This window comes from Petromyzon marinus, chromosome 3 (genome assembly GCF_048934315.1).
Source record: "Petromyzon marinus isolate PM22_M1 ecotype Great Lakes invasive population chromosome 3, UKy_Petmar_22M1.pri1.0, whole genome shotgun sequence".
In the NCBI taxonomy this organism is placed as follows: Eukaryota; Metazoa; Chordata; class Hyperoartia; order Petromyzontiformes; family Petromyzontidae; genus Petromyzon; species Petromyzon marinus.
Genome location: NC_133669.1, coordinates 15582933 through 15602341, shown reverse-complemented (window position 1 = coordinate 15602341; position 19409 = coordinate 15582933). Strand labels below are relative to the sequence as shown.

Sequence of the window (19409 nt, the reverse complement as noted above, 5' to 3'; positions counted from 1 at the left end):
CAGCGCTGTTGGTATGCATCTCCATTGAAACCATGTTACAATGATCTCCTAGAGTGCTGATTCGTATCACGCTCCATTTACCAAGAACGCAAAATACAACCAACAGTAAGTAGCAATAACTAGGTACTCAAGTACATCATCATCAACCTAGGGCTGGCCCTGGTATGGTCACTGAACTACCCCCCTATATAAAGTTTTTTTTTTTCCCCTGGCAACCCACCCACCCACTCACCATAATGAAAAATGAACGGTCCAATTAACTTATTAATTTGTCCAAGAAAAACATTTCAGAAGTAACAACATTACAACACACGTTTCCCACAAAAATCCGATGCCAATTTTTGTGACTGTATATATGCTGTCCTTTACAAAACCACCGTATTTGTGTCCTCCATTGCAGTCAATACCAAGGGAACCCAGTCACTTCAAGACAAATGTTTTAACAGTCTACTCAACCACCTTCATTTTTTTCTCACAGTCGTATTAAGCTTTAAGGTGCTACAGGTTACATAGCTGCTCGCATGTTGCCCGTTGAGCATATTTATTCACCGTTCAATATTCTCTCAACGGCCGCCTCAAAGTTGTGTAGTGGTATAGTGCTGGCTGCTGGCGGAAAGCCGTAACTGCGGTGTACGGTAGTACACACGTCAGCAGGCCACGATATATACGAGATGGGGACATCTCGGGGAAAGGTCATAGAAGTGGCCCATCAGGAATCCCCGGGAACCCGCTAGTAGGTTCCAGAAGGGGGGCGTGGCCGGGGCGGAGCGAGGCCACGCTGGGAGTATAAGAGGGGGCCCTGAGCGGGAGCTCGGGCCTGTTGCGGGAAGTGAAATCCCCGTCGTGCTGTTCAAGATCATCGTCGTCACCTTCTCGTCGTCGTCACCATCATCTCGTTGTCGTCTCCATCGTCACCGTCCCGGGGTGCTGTTATTCAGACAGCCTACCAACTGTTCTTACTAAGTAGTGCCGCCGACAATAGACGGTCTTAATGATAATAGTGTGCACCCCCGTAGGTTTGTGTATATATCCCGATGGTGCTTGGTTAATAAAGAAGTGCCTCCAAGTATCACTGTCTCCAATCTGCGTCACTACAATTGTAAGATGCTGCTGCTGCTGTTGTGGTGGATATTCTTTTGCGACTTGTTCACTTAAATTTTCGGATTTAAATATGTAATATTTCTATATCCTCCTTTTACCCCCCACTCCCCCTGAAAAATAACTTCTTGGCTGAATGGATCCTACTCTGAGTGATCAAAAATAAACTAAAAACAAAGATTAAAGTGGGACGGCTGTGTGGGGCCGTGCATCCGCACTTTCTTGTGGCCGTCGTGGGTATGTCACGTGGCACGCTGGCACACACCAAACTGGAGCGCATCTCTGGGTAGCTCCCAGCGGGGGTCGTACGACAGCTGGGCTGGGTCCAGAAAGGTGTAAGGGTTTCCTTCCGTACTCCCATCCACAATCTTCCAGCGGATCTCGTATCTCGGCCGCTGGAAAACATTGTGCAATTTTCATAACCAGCATTTCTCAGGCGGTAAAATAAAAGATCACTTTTCCTGCATTTATATTCTTTGGGTCTTTCAGTAAAGTCACGTAGATAGAACAATAAAATAAAAATGGAAATGAAGTGAATAAAAAATAAAATAAAATATCACGTTTCAATCGCAACACAAGCAATCGTCATCAGGTGAAAAAAGAGGGGAAAAAGCTGCTGACGCAGGCTATTTTAAAGGTTTGAAATGGGTGTAGCCCAAGGGTCATAAACGCAGTGGGCGGGGCTAGTGATGTTAAAGTGAGAGAGATTAGCATGTCAATGTAAGAGATTAGCATGTCAATGTAAACGGCGGCTTTGTTTGTGTGAACCCGTTAATGTAAAATCAGAGAGTCGAAAATAACTGCTAACATCGGAAGGTAGGATGGAAACATCACAGCCAGTTATGACTTAAACTGTGAAACAGGGAGACATGCAAGGTAACATTATCTTCGTCAAATGATTCACGGTGACATTAGACAATGTTTCTTCCAAAAATCGAAATCGGAGAAACAAAAGATGCATTTTCATGGGGAAAAACATTCACCATCTAGCTTTTGCTGTCGATGGAATCATCATAAAGGGATATGAACGACAGCAAATGTTAGAAGAAACAGACAATACTGCAAATTGGGCTCAGGGTAAAGAGGAACATGACAAAGGTCATGCTCAACTAGCTCGCAAAGCAACGCGGATGTTTGTTTAAGCAACACAACTGGAATATGTTTATGCTGAGTTATAAGATAGATATTTGCACTCAGCACCAAAGTCTGGTGTCAGTTGAAAATTTGATCCCAAAACCTGATCTCTGAAAGCATTTAGAGATATTGGTTTTGAAAATATTTACGTGCACACTTATGAGTGCATATGAGGTATGTGTGTTTATGTGAGCATATGTAAGTGTGTGTGTGGATGCACCTGTATATTAAGCTAATTGGCTTTTGTAAAATTTTCTCCGACATTAAGGACCATGTCCATGCTTATTTGCACAACTGAAAAGTATGCAAAGTGTTAAGAGATACATCCTGGGAATTATCTAGAGAGATATACAAAGGAACACGTGGTTCGGAAATCAAAAGCAAATTCGAGACATTGACTTAAATTCATTGGCCTTGAACAGGACATATAAATAGCGATGAGAACCAATGGATGATACTGGTAGTGGAATATCAACTAACCCAACGAACAAACTTGGGAGACAACCACCACAGTGATGGAGTGATGAGCTTAGCTGATGTGCAGGAAAAAGATGGATCATGGCCTCACAAGAACATGAGGGATTAATTTATTGTGGCTATTAATTATGACGATGTATAGCCATGCGTGCTCATTAATGTATGCACACATATACATGCCCACTTGTCTGTATTTGAAGGCGATCACAGCAGACGCGACCAGCAGCACCACAGCTATGCCCGAGGCGATCGACAACTCCAGCACTGAGCGCATTCCTGCCGCAGCTGGTGCCACAACTCCCTGAAATCTGCCCACTGATCCAGAGGGGTCCAGAGAAGGGCACCGACAGGGTAATCCATGCATAGAGGGTGGGGCACAGGGAGGGTTCAATAAGGATGGGACTAGAGAACCATAGATAAGGGAGACTCTAAGGGAACACAGGGGTCCAGACAGTGGTGGTAACGGAGAATATAGAGGACAAGGGGATGGAGTCCATATGGTAAGAGTGTATGGGTTCAGTTGAAACAGGAGGACAAGGGGGATTACCACAAAGTGATACTCATTTCAACAACCACAACCGGGATTAGAACTCGTAACCTCATTGTGAGTCACTCCTACTCAGAATTAGATTTTGCTTAACCAAGTGTGAACTCAACAGCCCACCACAGTCTCATTTGCAAGAGTCACCAAAATGACAATAAGCAAACTAAAACAACTCACACCACTGAGGCACTGTGGTGAATGAAGTAGTGCCATTGGCTTGTAGAGGGGTCATCTGAACCAATTATATAAATCTAATTTTGTATGGCCGATGTTGATGTAAAGCAACAACTAGAATTTTACATTCAGATGGTTGAGCCAGATAATTGCATCAGCGGAGTGCATCGCTATAATGATGCCTCCTTAACATTTGTGAGTCAGGCATCGAGTTGTTAAATGTTCCATGGTCTGTTCTGGGTGACTAGAGTTTTTACTTTTCCATTTGTGCAATTCATATTCGCAGAACTTGACGCACGCCTCACGATCTGAAACTGTATTGTTTAGCGCCTATAATCATCACCAGTGTCACGACTCCGTACCATGCAGAGCCACGGATAACGACGCGTTGGCCTCGCCCAGTTGGTTGTGCGCGTGGCACATGAGTGTAAGGTTGCCCGAAAAAGAAGGTAGAGTCACTTGAGAACGAGCCACGGTGAGGCCTGCACGCTCGTGGCTCACATCTGCTTCCAGTGGAGAGGGACCGGTTCTGCCTGAACACCTGCACACCACGTGTACATTCATGCACACACGCACACACTGAATAAACAACTCAACTTACCCCCCTCCGTTTCACACGAAAACCATAATACACATAGGACAATTTTAGGGCAATCATCATAGATCACTGGTGGCCAACTGGTGTATCCCGAGCTGCATACGGCTCTATTGAAGGGGCATAACGTAGACCATACTATCACAGTAGCAAAGAATAATGAATGTATCCCGTGTTGTACCGAAAATACTTGGGTCTTTGCAGAACTCATAGGTACTTTTTGGCTCCTGGTCTGTTACAGGTTGGCGACCCCTATCATAATTGATCCAGGAGATGTTGTGGAGGTGATGATGACATTGTTATTAATCATGGTGTTGTTTATGGACCCACCCATTATTATGCAGGCCCTCACAGATGATCCAGGAGATGTTGGGGAGAGGATGTCCCCATGCCGTACACTCGGCAGTGTTCTCCCCGACCACCTTGAGACTCACATCACGAGGACGCTCTGTCACAAACACCGAAAAACACTCTCCTTTAGTGAAATAGACCACCATATCCAGGTGCCTTTTTCCTGGTGCTTATATGGCACACATCATACAGAGTACTCATTTTAGGCTGAGCTGACCTAACGGATGCCCAGGCAAGGTTCAAATACCGGTTTCTACCGGCTTTGTGTATCAGGGCGAGGACGTGAACTTGGTTCTCTGGGACCGTGAGGCAGTATACATACCACTGCACTGCTGTTCACTGCTTTTAAAAGGCATGACAGAAACACAACGTAAACAGCCACATAAACAGCAACATTGCTGCCTTGAGAAATTGGATCAGAGCACTCAGCCCGCATCAAATGCATTTATAAGTTAAATATTATTTCCTATTACCATGAGATGAATTTTCCATCCACAACTCATGCCGAACAATGCATTATTCTGTACAGTATTTAGAGAATGGCATACAAAAACAGATATCCCACAACTATTTTCAAGATCTCTGCATACACTGCGGGGGTTGTTTTTCCATACTCTGCTATACAGACACATTCATCGCAGTTAACCACATTTATTTTATTCCCACAACTTTGGCCAAAGTGAAAAACTAAATATGATGGTGTTGTTTCAGTGTCAAGGACAACGCATACATTATCAAACCATGTTGGCATGTTTTACCACGAGCATGTGTGGTTAATGCAGACTTGCCTTGTGATGGGTGTCTATTTGGTGTTTGAGCATCTTAACACCTGTATTCCAGCTGGAAAGGGCAAAGCCGAATATTTTTTTCTTTTTTCTCTTCATCATAGGGTTTTTGGTTAACTCTTTGGTGACCAGGGTTGGAACAACAACTAATTACACTTGAGAACCTGGCTTAATCACAGGCAGCTGAAACCCAAACTTAAACCCAGCATCTCAGCGGTGACGGCTGTGTTTTGATCCCTAAAGTTATCTCTGAGTGTCTCACTCAGATGGGCGATAATTAGATAATGTATCTGAATGCAACTACATTTCAAGATGTTGGACAAATAGGATGGCATGCACATTGAGGAGGCTTCGGTGTAGGAATTTTTCAAAGAATATTTTCAGATTACTCAACTGGAATCGACATAACAATCATTGCCCCCCCTACTGGGAAAAAATTGTCAGGATCTTCCTGAAAATTTGTCATGATATTCGGTTGACTTTTCTGGGTAAACCAGTGTAAATAAAACATGAAATGCAGACACTTAACAGAAGAGATAAAGTCAAGCATGGGCATTAAACCTGGACTTGCTGACATTGATGGTGGTGCTAGTGATGATGATGTTGCACGGTACAGTATATGTCAATGATGATGCTGATGATGTGACAACTGTGGTAATTGAAATTAGGTTGTTTTTTTTCTGATGGTGTTGGTATGAGATTAAAATTATTATGAAAATGATAGTTACGATGACCATGATCGTGGTGATGATGAAAGCATAGAGAATAGTGTAGGTAGTCACGATGAGGTCTGTTCTCATGACGATATTGGTGTTGATGTTCATGGTGGTGGTAATGGCCACTGGTATTACCGGTGACAAATATTGGGAAGGAGATGTTGGCGTGCTCGTAGCGGTGACTGGCATAGAACGAGTAGATTCCAGACTGGGGCCCTCTGACGTCCCGCACCAGCAGGGACACCAAGCGCCTGTGTGTAATCATAAGAATCATCATAAACATCAGCACCCGTCATCGACACTACCATAATCATCATCTCGATTTAAAGCTTTCGTGACTGCAGGGATTCATCTTCTGAGTTTTTTCGGTAAAGTCACGTAGAATGGAGATAAAATAATAAAAATAATAACAGAATACAATTCTCACGACGTTTCGGCCACAACACAAGTAGCCTTCCTCAGGTGAAGAAACAGGACTGTCTTGGCCGAAACGTCGTGAGAATTTTATTGTTATTATTTTTATTATATTATCTCCATTCTACGTGACTTTACCGAAAGAACCCAGAAGATCATCATCATCGCTAACATCAGTGCTCTAATCATGTGAATGTTTTCTCCATTCAAATTTATGTCTTTATTTTTCCAATACAATTTTAGGAAAATATATTATCTGACTCCCCATGTAATCTGTATTTTGATACATCCTTCATGCAATATTAGTACAGTTGTTCAATTATTCTAAATTGTTTGGAAACACAGTTGTAAAGGGAATAGCTCCTGAACTAAATAGCAAAACTATGGACCTGGGTTAAATTAGCAGACATTTAATAAATGTTTAAACATTAATAAAAGATCACAATAATTACACCATGCATCAATTATTATTCTATTCAACAAGAGTGATACACCTGACTAGAACTGCAGGCCTATCAGGCTCTTATTGCACATGTACACATTGTTCACGAAGATCATTGGCAGATAATAATAAAAATGTAGCTGAAAGTCCACTCCTTTGGCAAGCGAGGTTTAGAAAATGTTTCTCTCCTATCAACTGTATATTATTAATCAGATTCTGGAAATTACCCAAGATTTTCAAATAACATTGTGCCAAGCCTTCATAGACTGTGAAAAAGTATTGGACGAAAGCAAATAGATCGAAATCCAGATTCGGATTCGCTCCTGTCCTAATCACTACCATAAACCGTAATTACACTGCCATTAAAATCACATTACCATATTCACCGGGACCAGCCTTAATATCACCATCACAACCCAAACCATTACCATTATTACGATAAACATTGCTTTCACAATCATTACCATGATCACAATCACCACCATCAACAAAAACACCCGCCATTCGCCACTAAGTGGCGGTGACATCACCAGGGCGCCTATGCCAGACCAGGTGCACTCAGGCCACGTGAAGTGTAGAAGGCTCGTTGACAGGAGGTCACGGGATAGACCCAGGTGCCATGGGTTGACTGACTGAGATGACTGGCAGATGCACCACCTGTGCCCCCTACTGTGCCAACTTGCTGCATTTTATCCACCTGGCGTTCTTCTAATTTTGAGCATCGCTCCTTTGCCCTTCGTTGTTGTTGGAGGGCGACTGCCTCAAACTGACCAGTAGCATCCTTCACGAGCCTCCTCCATAGAGACTGATATTGATACCGTTAGTAACAGTCTTCAGCAAGTCCACTCAGCTCCACATCCTTCTATACCGCATTAGTCCATCTTTTTTCCACCTTGTGTCGTACCTGTTTAGCCCCCTCTATCGCCAAACAGAAGCTGCTTGGGCATGTGGTGGCTGAACATGCGGTCTATATAACCCAGCCAATGCAGCCTTGCCTGTCGAAGCAGTTCACTGATGGGAATGTGTACAGATACTCTTTGGTTCTATTCGGTAAAGTCACGTAGGTAAAAAATAAAACAACAAAAATCACGACGTTTCGGCCACAACACAAGCGGCCTTCATCAGGTGAAGGGAACAGGCTGTCTCGAGGACAGCGCTGGAGTGAAACACAGCCACGCTCAGACCGCGACCTTTAAGCTGTGTGCGAGGAAACAAGGTGTCTTGACAAGGGAAATCGCATAAAAAATAGCATTTGATTGGCCGACTTAGCATGATGAACGGTGTAGAGGTGGTGTACATGCGGGTGAACATGCGAGTTGGCGCGGGGGGGAGGGGGAGTTTACCTATTGATGGTGTGAAAAGGGAATTTTTAAGAGCTGCGAAAGTTTGGGGTACCACTACTTGAAAAATATACTGTACCATTGAAAATTAGTTTAATGTTTGGTTCGATTTAGAACATCTTTCCAATGGTTGCTTAATTTGAAACCATCTTCTCGATTGAAATTGTCTGTGTTTGTAGATCTGAATTGCCTCGTGAACAAATCTCTGATAAAAACCCGTGGGTTCGCAAAGAACCTTGGTATCGGAGAAAATTATATCGTGATCACCCACAGCGTTGTAACAGTGATCAGCTACGGCAGAAGAATTCGTTCTGCCGTGTTTCAAATCTGATTTGTGCTCGCGAATTCGGTCAGAGACATGTCGCTTTGTCTCCCCGATATAGCAATCACCGCAGGTACAATTCAATTTGTAAACTCCGGGGTACTGTAAGTCAGGAATGACATCCTGCACGGATGGGATCAGATCAGGAATTTTGTGTACTGTATTGAACCGGACCTGGATCTTGTGTTTGTTTACCACCACCCAGGCCAAAAGAATTCTCTCATCAAAACTTTATACCATAGGGCTCATTGCATTTCGGACGAACACCACCTGACCAGTGAATTAAAACATGTACACCTGGCCCTCAAAAGGAATGGATACTCTGACCGTACCATCCGCCAAGCTGTTTCTCCCTCCATACAGAAACAACCACTTGATACTCCGGTCAAAACCATCACACTACCATATATAGCAGGCGTTACTAAAAAGATTTCCAAAATTCTAAACAAACACAAGATCCAGATCCGGTTCAATACAGTACACAAAATTCGTGATCTGATCCCATCCGTGAAGGATGTCATTCCTGACTTACAGTACCCCGGAGTTTACAAATTGAGTTGTACCTGCGGTGATTTCTATATCGGGGAGACAAAGCGACATGTCTCTGACCGAATTCGCGAGCACAAATCAGATTTGAAACATGGCAGAACGAATTCTTCTTCCGTAGATGATCACTGTTACAATGCTGTGGGTGATCACGATATAATTTTCTCCGATACCAAGGTTCTTTGCAAACCCACGGGTTTTTATCAGAGATTTGTTCACGAGGCAATTCAGATCTACAAACACAGACACAATTTCAACCGAGAAGATGGTTTCAAATTAAGCAACCATTGGAAAGATGGTACCCCAAACTTTCGCAGCTCTTAAAAATTCCCTTTTCACACCATCAATAGGTAAATTCCCCCTCCCCCCCGCGCCAACCGGCATGTTCACCCGCATGTACACCAACTCTACATCGTTCATCATGCTAAGTCGGCCAATCAAATGCTAATTTTTATGCTAATTCCTTTGTCAAGGCACCTTGTTTCCTCGCACACAGCTTAAAGGTCGCGGTCTGAGCGTGGCTGTGTTTCACTCCAGCGCTGTCCTCGAGACAGCCTGGTCCCTTCACCTGATGAAGGTCGCTTGTGTTGTGGCCGAAACGTCGTGATTTTTGTTGTTTTATTTTTTACCTACGTGACTTTACCGAATAGAACCAAAGAGTATGGATCCTTGCAGTCACGAAAGCTTTAAATATAGAAATGTGTACAGATCTTTCAAGGATTTGTAAGCTCCTCACACAATCCAGCCTGGTTAGAAACATTCAGGCCGGCCTGAATGTTTCTAACCAGTACAGATGTTCCATTAGAGGGGTCCACGTTTCACAAGCATAAAGAAGGGAGGGAGGGCATGACCGTGGCCGAGAAGGCCCGAAGCTTCATGTGGAGCGACAGACCAGGTAGCTTCGACACAGCAAAACGCAGCCGATGAAAAGATAATACTGCTTGAGTGAGACCTTTGCTATGAAACCGGAACACACTGCCCAGGTATGGAAAACTCTCCACTCTCTCCACAACTGCTCAATTACCAATGGGGAGTTTAGGGGGTGGAATGTTTTATGGTGCAAAATACCCAGGAAAATGCTTAGTTATGGCTGAAGGTAAGGCTGCACCTCTTAGTGGCACTCTCCAGGTTCAGCAGCAGTGCCCCCAACTCCTGCTCCGAGTGAGCAGCAATCACCAGATCAGCCTCCCATTGTATCTGTACCAGATGGAAATTCCTCCAGTACAGCCGTGGAAAGCTTCTCGAACTATATGGTTAAAGATGATGTTAAATAATATGGGAGCCAGAGGAGATCCCTGTTGCACCCTAAGGTGAATAGGGAGCAGCTCTGACTCCTGGCCATCTAGCTTTACCTGGACCTGTCCGCCATCATGAATGCCCTTAATGATTATGAGCAGAGAGTCAGGAACTCCAAAAACATGAAGAACAGCCCAAAGCCCTGGCCTGTTGCTGGTATCATAGGTCTTGACCAGGTCAACAAAGCAGAGATGTAGGTCTTGTTGGAATGTCCTATACCTCTGCTATAGCAGACGGACAAATAATATTGCATCCGTGCATGATTACCCTGAACTGAAACCACATTGGGGCTCCGCAAGCCTCTCCTCAGCGTGCCAGGCAAAGCGATGTTGAATAATCCTTGCCAGGACCTTCCCAGCACACTGAGGAGAGAGATGCCCCTATGGTTGTTACAATCTGCGTGGTCCCCCTTAAAGAGGGGGACCACGAGGGTATCCTTCCAATCCTGAGAAACCTGTCCTGTGGTCTAGACAGTTGTGATGATGTAATGTAGGGCAGTTTACACATAGACGCCACTCTCCCTCAGCATTTTTCTTGGGAGACCATTTCTGCCTGGGCCTTTTCCTGGTCTCAGACTCCAGATTGCCCCTCGTACTTCCTCCACAGATGGCACCTTAGCCAACTACTAATAAGGGTGGCTACTTATGCCAATATTTGAGGCACCGCAGCCCCAGTAGGCTCGCCCCCACCTTGCTCCATGATGTCTGGGCTGAGGGAATTCTCCTCCTCCAAGACCTCATAAAATGTTCTGCAAACCTACAGACCAGTTCCTGGGGACTGGAGATCGGATCACCGTTCTTTCCCTTAAGGATAGTGATAGGTGAGGTACTGAAAGTTACTTTTTGGGGGATTGCGGGCTACTGAGGCAGATTCCATCTCCTCAGAAACCCACGCCCACCACTTAACCTTGCAGCGCGGTCCAAACCTCTGAGCAAAGGCTGTGGTAAGCCTCATTCTTCGATGTTGGACGTTGTAGACAACTGGAGTGGGCCTGTCGTGTTCTTTCAACCTGCCGAAACACCTCCTCCTTCAGCCAGGGGCTCTGGTGAGATCTGGAATGCATACCCAATGCAGCCATTGCAGCTGCACGAGCAACAATGACGAACCTCTCCCATTTCCCTTCAGCATCAGGAGCAGGGGGTTACGATGCCAACCTCAAATGCAAACTATGCTTAAATTCCTGCTTGCAACTATCCTCAGCTAGCTGAGACCAGGCTATTTTGGGTTTGAATGGGGTCCTCGATGGACACCCACCACCGGAATGGAAGAATGGCAGGTGCATCTTACAGATGACAAGCTGATGGTCAGTGGGTAGACCAGCTCCACGGTAGGTCCTGGTATCAAGGACATGGGCCCACATCTGCTGGTCTGTCACTATGTAGTCCAGCAAATGTTCTTGCTTAGACCCGTCATGCATTCATGGTGTATGGATGCCCCAATACCAGAACAGCATGTTGGTAATTACAAGACCATGCGCTGCATAGAAGTCTAGCAGACTCCTATGGTTATTATTCAGCTAATGCGGCTCATACCTTTCAATCACTCTGACTGCATCATGATCCAATCGGGTATTCACCCAAAACGATGACTCGATCCCGAGGGGCCACTTTAGTTAGCAACTGGGACAGGACGTTATAGAAGGCAACTGACTCATTGGCCTTGTCTGCATCCCTCCACTGATGTTCATCTTAAGTGAGGGCGTAAGCAACCACCATTCCATGCCTTTTGTTGATGGGGAGGTGAGCGTACAGCAACATGGGACTTACAACTTCCCATACCTCATCACCACGCTCCTACATTCTTGTGTTCAAAAGAAGTGCAACTTCATATTGTTTGGCAGTTTCCTGTCCAGAATGGAAAACTGTCCACTCCTCATGATGTCTGGAGCCAGAACAGGTCGATCGAACCTCCTGTATTATACAGAAATCCAGGCGGTACCAATCCATCTCCCAACAGAGGAGTGGCAGCCTTTATTCCGCAATGAGAATCCGAACATTCCACGTGGCTAATCGCAGTAGTCTCCTGTTCCTGGAGGAACCCCGAGAGCGGGGTTCAGTCTGGCTCTGCCCAGTCACCAACATTATCACCATTTCCACAACCATCATTATCACCATCATCACCAGTGCCATAATCATCACTGCCACCATCATTGACATCGCCAACATGTTGATGAAGGTTAATGCAAAGGTTGTAGCGCTGATGCAGACGATTCTAATGCAAGTCACATGGGAGCGACGCAGAGAGGTGTGATAGTGGTGGTTAGGTTACCCGTCCCCGCAATCCTCGCTCAGTGTCCGGTTCATGTGGCTCCAAGCACAGGCCGTGGGAGCTGGGTACGCGTCCATCTGCACCGTCAGGGAGACGTCCTCTCCAGGCGCCAGCTCCGTCTTGTGGTCTTCGCCCAATTGCGACAGCCTCAGAAAGCCCGTCTCTGATAACGCCACCAGAGGCCACAGCAGCATCCCGCTCACTTGTGCACAAAGTGCAAGTTTTTAATAAATTTCAAGTGTTAAGTTTAGTTTGTTAAACCAGGTGAGAACTCAAGAGACAAGGATTGGTTCATCTTCTTTGGTTCTTTCGGTAAAGTCACGTAGAATGAGAATAAAATAATAAATTGATAAAATAAAATAACACAATAATATTCTCACGACGTTTCGGCCACAACACAAGCGGCCTTCATCAGGTGAAGGGACGAGACTGTCTGGTAGGGCAGCGCTGGAGTGAAAAAGCCACGTTCAGATCACGACCTTTAAGCCTCAACTTTAGCATCTGAACGTGGCTTTTTCACTCCAGCGCTGTCCTACCAGACAGTCTCGTCCCTTCACCTGATGAAGGCCGCTTGTGTTGTGGCCGAAACGTCGTGAGAATATTATTGTGTTATTTTATTTTATCAATTTATTATTTTATTCTCATTCTACGTGACTTTACCGAAAGAACCAAAGAAGAGTAATCATTGCAGTCACGAAAGCTTTAAATCGAAAAAAAAGGATTGGTTCATTTGTGACAGTAACCTGGGTCACCAAAATTGTAATTTATTAACTAATAATAAAATTGGCCGGGCAGGGGCTTTGGTTTGAATTGTTACACTTATAATATGACTGACAGTAACACATTAATGTGGTATTTAGTAACCAAAAAAATGTGCGTTGATTACAATGTAAAATAAGTGTTTTGACCGGCAATGTGGTGGTTGAACACAGTACAGATGAGACATGAGTGTCAGTGTGGTGACGGAGCGAGGCTATAACGACCCTCCTCGACACAATTAGCTCCAAGCGACCCGCTCTTAAGTCAAACGGGTCGTAAGAACAATTGATCGTATTTAAATGCCCATACGGTCAGTGTTATTAAATGTGTTACGGTTCAACAAAAAAGGGAAGCATTTTAAAACTAATAAATAAGAAGAAACATTGTAGATTTGCATGTAACACTTAAAATTACTTATAGTATATAAAATATATGAAGACAGACACACACGGGGCACACACTGACGACAAATATCCCCCGTGTAGCCTGAACAGGCTGTAGGGGCAAGTGCTGTTAGCGAGCACCTATGAAGGCCGGCACGGCACACGAGGGGGTGGGTGGGCAGCACCACACTCGGCCCCCTTTGTCTCCCCATTGGAGAAATTGACGCACCACACCAGGTATCCATTTGAGGCTCAGTCGACCTACGGTAATTCCTAGGTCCAGTGCAGATAATCGTTACTGGGTGTTGGCCGTCAGCGGGAATCGAACTTGGGTCACCAGGTTCGTATCGCAGCACGCTAACCGCTTCACCACCGCTCCCCACACACACAAACACTCACTCCCAGCGCCAGGCTGACTCATCACAACCTCGCAGAGGATCGCTCTGCAGGTGCGAGTTCGCGTTTTATGTCAATCTCTTAAACATATATTTATTTCATGGAAGCTGGTTTGTATGCCAGGGCGATCGTAAGTCGAGGACTGTCTGGATACGTAATTTAAATCCTGCAGGGGGCGTGAGTTAACCACGCCAATGCTGAAAATGCAAAGGGGGAAATTTGGTAAAAGGTGAGGGTCAGGCACGTGAGCGGGAGAAGAGACATTAAAGAGGGTGATGCGCGTGAGAGGGAGAGACGAGAAACAACCACCATGCTGGAGCAGAACCGCATGGTGGCCGCTCTGAAAACGAGGCCTCCACCAATGGCTGCAACCACTCACCAGCTGAGACGTTAAACCGAGCAAACACAGGAAATTCTACTACAGTTGCTGAAGGACTGGACTCACATTCAAGGAGTCAGTCACTCCAAGAAGAAGGAATTGCTGGCGAGGCCAAGTCTAGCCACCCCACCGCAAGTGCGTGGGCTAAGTCAGCGACTATGTGGCCAAACAGCATTTGCATTGACCGCGAATTCACTCCCGGGATCAGCATGGACTGAGTACGGGCCAAGACAACGGATCGGGAGCGAGGCCGAACGAGGGGGACCTCTGTGTCCTCTGAGTCCTCCTCGGGTACCATCTCGAAGACAACGAGGGACCTCATGAAACCAATACCTGCGACACTGATCCTGCAGCATACTACGTCATTAGATAATTAAGACGGGACAATAAAGGACAAGTCTGTTTAACACGTCGGCTTTCGAGACCCATATCCATAATAGAAAGTTTTTTTTTGGTTATATCTCGTAAATATAAATGTGTCGTTAAACCCGCCACCACCAGACACAGCCAGTTAGTAATGTTTGTCACGTAATACAAAACATACCAATTCGTTACTATTTCAGCACACCGGTGTGTTGGAGAGTAAACCCACAACATTAACAATTAGAACAATTACAGCCAGCCTCATCAGGCGACAGCCAGAGTTGTGGAGAAATTCTCCTGATTCGGTCTTAAATCGAGGGTGTCGTCACTTGTAAGCCAATCAGGTGCGAAGACCGGGGGGGGAGTTAATGCATTCATATAATCTACAATGGATCTCTTATTGCTTGGGTTATTAACAGTTATGCAACATGCGGAATATATGTACATAACGGATGCACATTATGCATGCACATTATGTACATTATAATACGCTTCAATAAGCGTATTATGATAATTGCTTAGAAGCGTATTATCAAAGAATACCCTGTTTAACTGCATGCCTATACATACGTCGATGGCGATTAACTGAGCAGCCAATAACGGGTAGTGCGATTTTTCTCACCCAAAAACGGCAGAACATACATACATAATGTAAAGGCATAATGCGCATACGTGATATACATACATTATGTATGTTGATACATTAACCCCCCCCCACCCCACTGGTTTCCGTGGTAGCGATAGAACAATTCTGATGGGGCGTTTGACTATTAGTGAGTTTATGAATGGAAGGAATCAGTGGGTGCTGGATCATCAATTGGATACCACGACTCTGGATGCACATAGGAACCTGCTTCAATCTTACATTGTTGCCCCAATTAGAAAAACTGTGGTGCTGAGCTCAGTGCTCAGATGTGACCATCACAAGCTCGTCGAGCAACCGTTCCCTTGGGAGGTGCATTTGGTGCATTGGCCATGACTGGCACTGGGCATTACCTAGGACTGTGAGTGTTGCTCCAGACTGGGCCTTGCCCAAGTGGCTTGATGCGATGCAGGTGAAGTTGCCAGCCTGTCTCAGCTCAGTCTGTGCAGCCGAGACACGCAATGTCTTGATGGCGCCCGTTTTATCGACATCAGAAGAATTGGTGTGGACAAAGAGCTGCACACACACACACACAAAACACATATTTTCTCAAATTACAATTGTGTTTTTGGTGTAATGTCATGAAATGTATTCATTCAGAACTCTTGCAAAGCAGTGCATCAAAATATGTCTTTTAGAATGGCCTGCGGAAGCAGATATTGCAGAAATACTACCGAAATGCCTTCCAATAAAAATGTTTTATTTATATACACTTATTTATTTATATACACTTATTTATTTATTTACACTTCCCACATGAGGGAACACTTCCCACATGCCCTGCTATGGAAACAGTCAAACCAATATTCTTTTAATTATCCGGACTGAAATTTAGTAATATTAAGTCACAGACAATTTTGCTTTGTCTATTTGTGCAGATATTATTGGGCAAGCTAAAACGGCAAACCCAGATTCATACCCAGTTAGCATTGACGACTCATTGAACTTACCCCTGAGCCACAAAGCCACCTCCTCAAACTTTTTTAAATGTATTGCAATTTATTATTACAACATGCATTAGGTAGGTATAATTTAGTTTAATTGTATATCGTGATAAACTTGTATAATGTACATAGATTAATTAAAAATACCATTAGGGTTGGGCTTTTTCTGTCACTTCCAGCAAAGTACATTTATAAACGCACAACTCTTATAATCTAGGTTATCACGAGTGCGCAAAGGATGGTTGAACGTTTCAGCTTAAAGAAGCCTTGATGGCTTAATCTTATGGAATCTATTAATAAATTAAATCATGTATTGAATTTTGCGTATATCAAACAATTATCTACATACAAATGATACTTGTAGGCGATTGTAACGAGCAATACAGAATAAGAGCAATAATATATACAAGAGAGTACAAACGAGATAAAATCAAGTGCAGAACAGAATCGTCATGACCGAATCCGTCAAATCAAAAGTGCATGTATCTCTGGGACCCTTTTGCCAGTATCAAAATAATTAATTATAAAAAAGGCTTTACCCTTTCTGGCATAAATACAGGAGGTATTTAGATGTTCAAACACTAAATAGACGTCTATTACAAGACTTCAAGTCTGCATTAACCACACATACTTGCGGCAAAAAATGCCAACGAATATACTTTAATATTAAATGCATTGTCCTTGAAACTGATTGGCCTGCAACAGAGACAGCCTCTTTTATGGCCTTGTATCACCAGTGCTAGACCAAAGGCCGTCAAAAGGCGAACAGTACAAGGACCATCCAAACACCAAAGCATGAATAACTGGGGTTAAGCAGTATTTAACTTAATAATAATAGGGGTTTTCCCCTTTTTTCTGGCAACAAAACTGAAACCTTTTTACAAGGATTCATGTCTGCATTAACCACAATACCTGCAGTCAAAAGGCAAACAAAAAACATACTATGATTATATATGCATTGTCCTTGAAACTGATTGCTCCATACCAAGGGACGGCAAAGGAGGTCTAATGATAGAGATTTCTTTTAAAGAAAGCCGTCCCTTGGTGTGGACCAATCAGTTTCTAGGACAATGCATAAATTATCATAGTATGTTTTTTTCGATTTAAAGCTTTCGTGACTGCAAGGATTCATCTTCTTTGGTTCTTTCGGTAAAGTCACGTAGAATGAGAATAAAATAATAAATTGATAAAATAAAATAACAATAATATTATGTTTTTTTTGTTTGCATTTTGACTGCAGGTATTGTGGTTAATGCAGACATGAATCCTTGTAAAAAGGTTTCAGTTTTGTTGCCAGAAAAAAGGGGAAAACCCCTATTGTTACATTTTGGTACTGGCAAAGGAGGTCTAATGATACAGTAATTAATTATTACATATCTACTTAATGTATATCACATGATTGATGCCCGGTAAACAACTCTCAAAGGAGCTTAAAGTACTACTATGTAGTCATCGTAGTGTTGAAAGGGCTCTCTTATTGAAGTATTCATAATAACGCCCTTAATTTTCTTTCATGGGGAAATCCTACATGATTGGGATGTTTGGCTGATTCCATTAATGAGTGTTTGGCTTGTGGAAGGAAACCAGAATACTTGGATAAAATGTACGTATATGAAGATGTAGCACTCAAAACTTCACACCAATAGATTCAATAATCTATCACTGTACTGTCATATACTGGCAGCCCAAGCCTTGCTATTCCAAGGCAGTCTCCCATGCAAATATTAAACCAGGTTAAACCCTGCTGACTTTGTATGTATGTTGAACTTCTTTCGCACCATATGTTGCCAGCCGTGCTAATCGGAGTGCATTCTGGTTGATTTGGTCACACGCAACATTCGGTCCTATGTAATTCTTCTGGCCAACCACTTGAGGCCATTCTCTGACACGACGACGTGAAATGTTGCCACTTGTAGTTTCATCTCTTTTCCTTGGGCTATAATACTGATATTATTGTGGGACTCGTATCTTTGGCTATTTAAAAAATCCCAAATAAAAGTGGCTGGGTAGTTCAGGGTCACAGCAATGAATCACTGAGAGCCTGTGTTTGAATTCAGGTTTTCAGCCGTCTGTGATTAAAGTAGCTTCCTAAGCATAGTGACAGAGCTTCCTAATTATGACATGTAGTCCGCAGAACAAATGTTAAATATTTTGCGAAATTCCAAACTTCACATTTTTTAAACAATATGTATATAAAAAAAACTCTTACCGCAGAGTTTGAAATGTTCCATTCGACATTGAATTTCATGTCTACATTGCGGCCGATGCACTCAGCCCAGAAGGGTTCCCCAACCAAGCAGAAAGGAGAGTTGAGTTTCACGAAGACCTTGGGAGCATGGCGAGGCACTGGACATACAACAAATACCACCATCAACATCACCAACCACAGGATCACCAACGAGAATAGGTTTTCCCCTTTTATTTCTGGCAACAAAACAGGTGTTAAGATGAACTTGCGTGACGATGCCCCTGGCAATGCATTGTCATGGGAGCTAGAAGTTAGATTCAAACCCGGCGCCTCTGTACAAAATGACAAGGCCACCCATCATGAGACCTCCTTTGCCAGTATTAAATTATGATATAATAGGGTTTTCCCCTTTCTGGCAATAAAACAGTTGTGTTAAGATGTTAAACACCAAACTGAAACCTTTGCAAGGAATCATGTCTGCATTAACCACATATATTTGTGGTGAAAATGCAAACGAAAAATGCTCTGACAGTATGTGCATTGTCTTTGAAAGCTGTCTCTGGTGGAGACCAATCAGTTTCAAAGCCAATGCATATATTATCAGAGTATGTTTTTTGTTTGCATTCCGACCACAAGTATTGTGGTTAATGCAGACATGATTCCTTGTAAAAAGGTTTCAGTTTGGTGTTTTAACATCTTAACACCTAAATTTTGATTTAAAGCTTTCGTGACTGCAGTAATTCATATTCTTAGTTTTTTCGGTAAAGTCACGTTGAAGAGAAACAACAAAATAACAAAATATATATAAAACAATAAAAAAAATTCTCACGACGTTTCGACCATAACTCAAAC

General features: G+C 43.6%; 1 protein-coding gene across 1 annotated transcript in view; it reads right to left on the bottom strand.

Moving 5' to 3' along the window:
- The window catches only part of LOC116955069 (macrophage colony-stimulating factor 1 receptor 1-like), a 40681-nt gene that overhangs the window by 16161 nt on the left and 5111 nt on the right, over positions 1–19409 (bottom strand). The window contains exons 4-11 of the mRNA XM_032976027.2: positions 18579–18715; positions 15779–15941; positions 12503–12665; positions 6010–6125; positions 4353–4470; positions 3790–3968; positions 2894–3024; positions 1364–1493 (exon numbers count right to left, since the gene is read on the bottom strand). Coding sequence (XP_032831918.2) covers positions 1364–1493; positions 2894–3024; positions 3790–3968; positions 4353–4470; positions 6010–6125; positions 12503–12665; positions 15779–15941; positions 18579–18715 — 1137 coding nt within the window. The remainder of the gene's footprint in view (positions 1–1363; positions 1494–2893; positions 3025–3789; positions 3969–4352; positions 4471–6009; positions 6126–12502; positions 12666–15778; positions 15942–18578; positions 18716–19409) is intronic.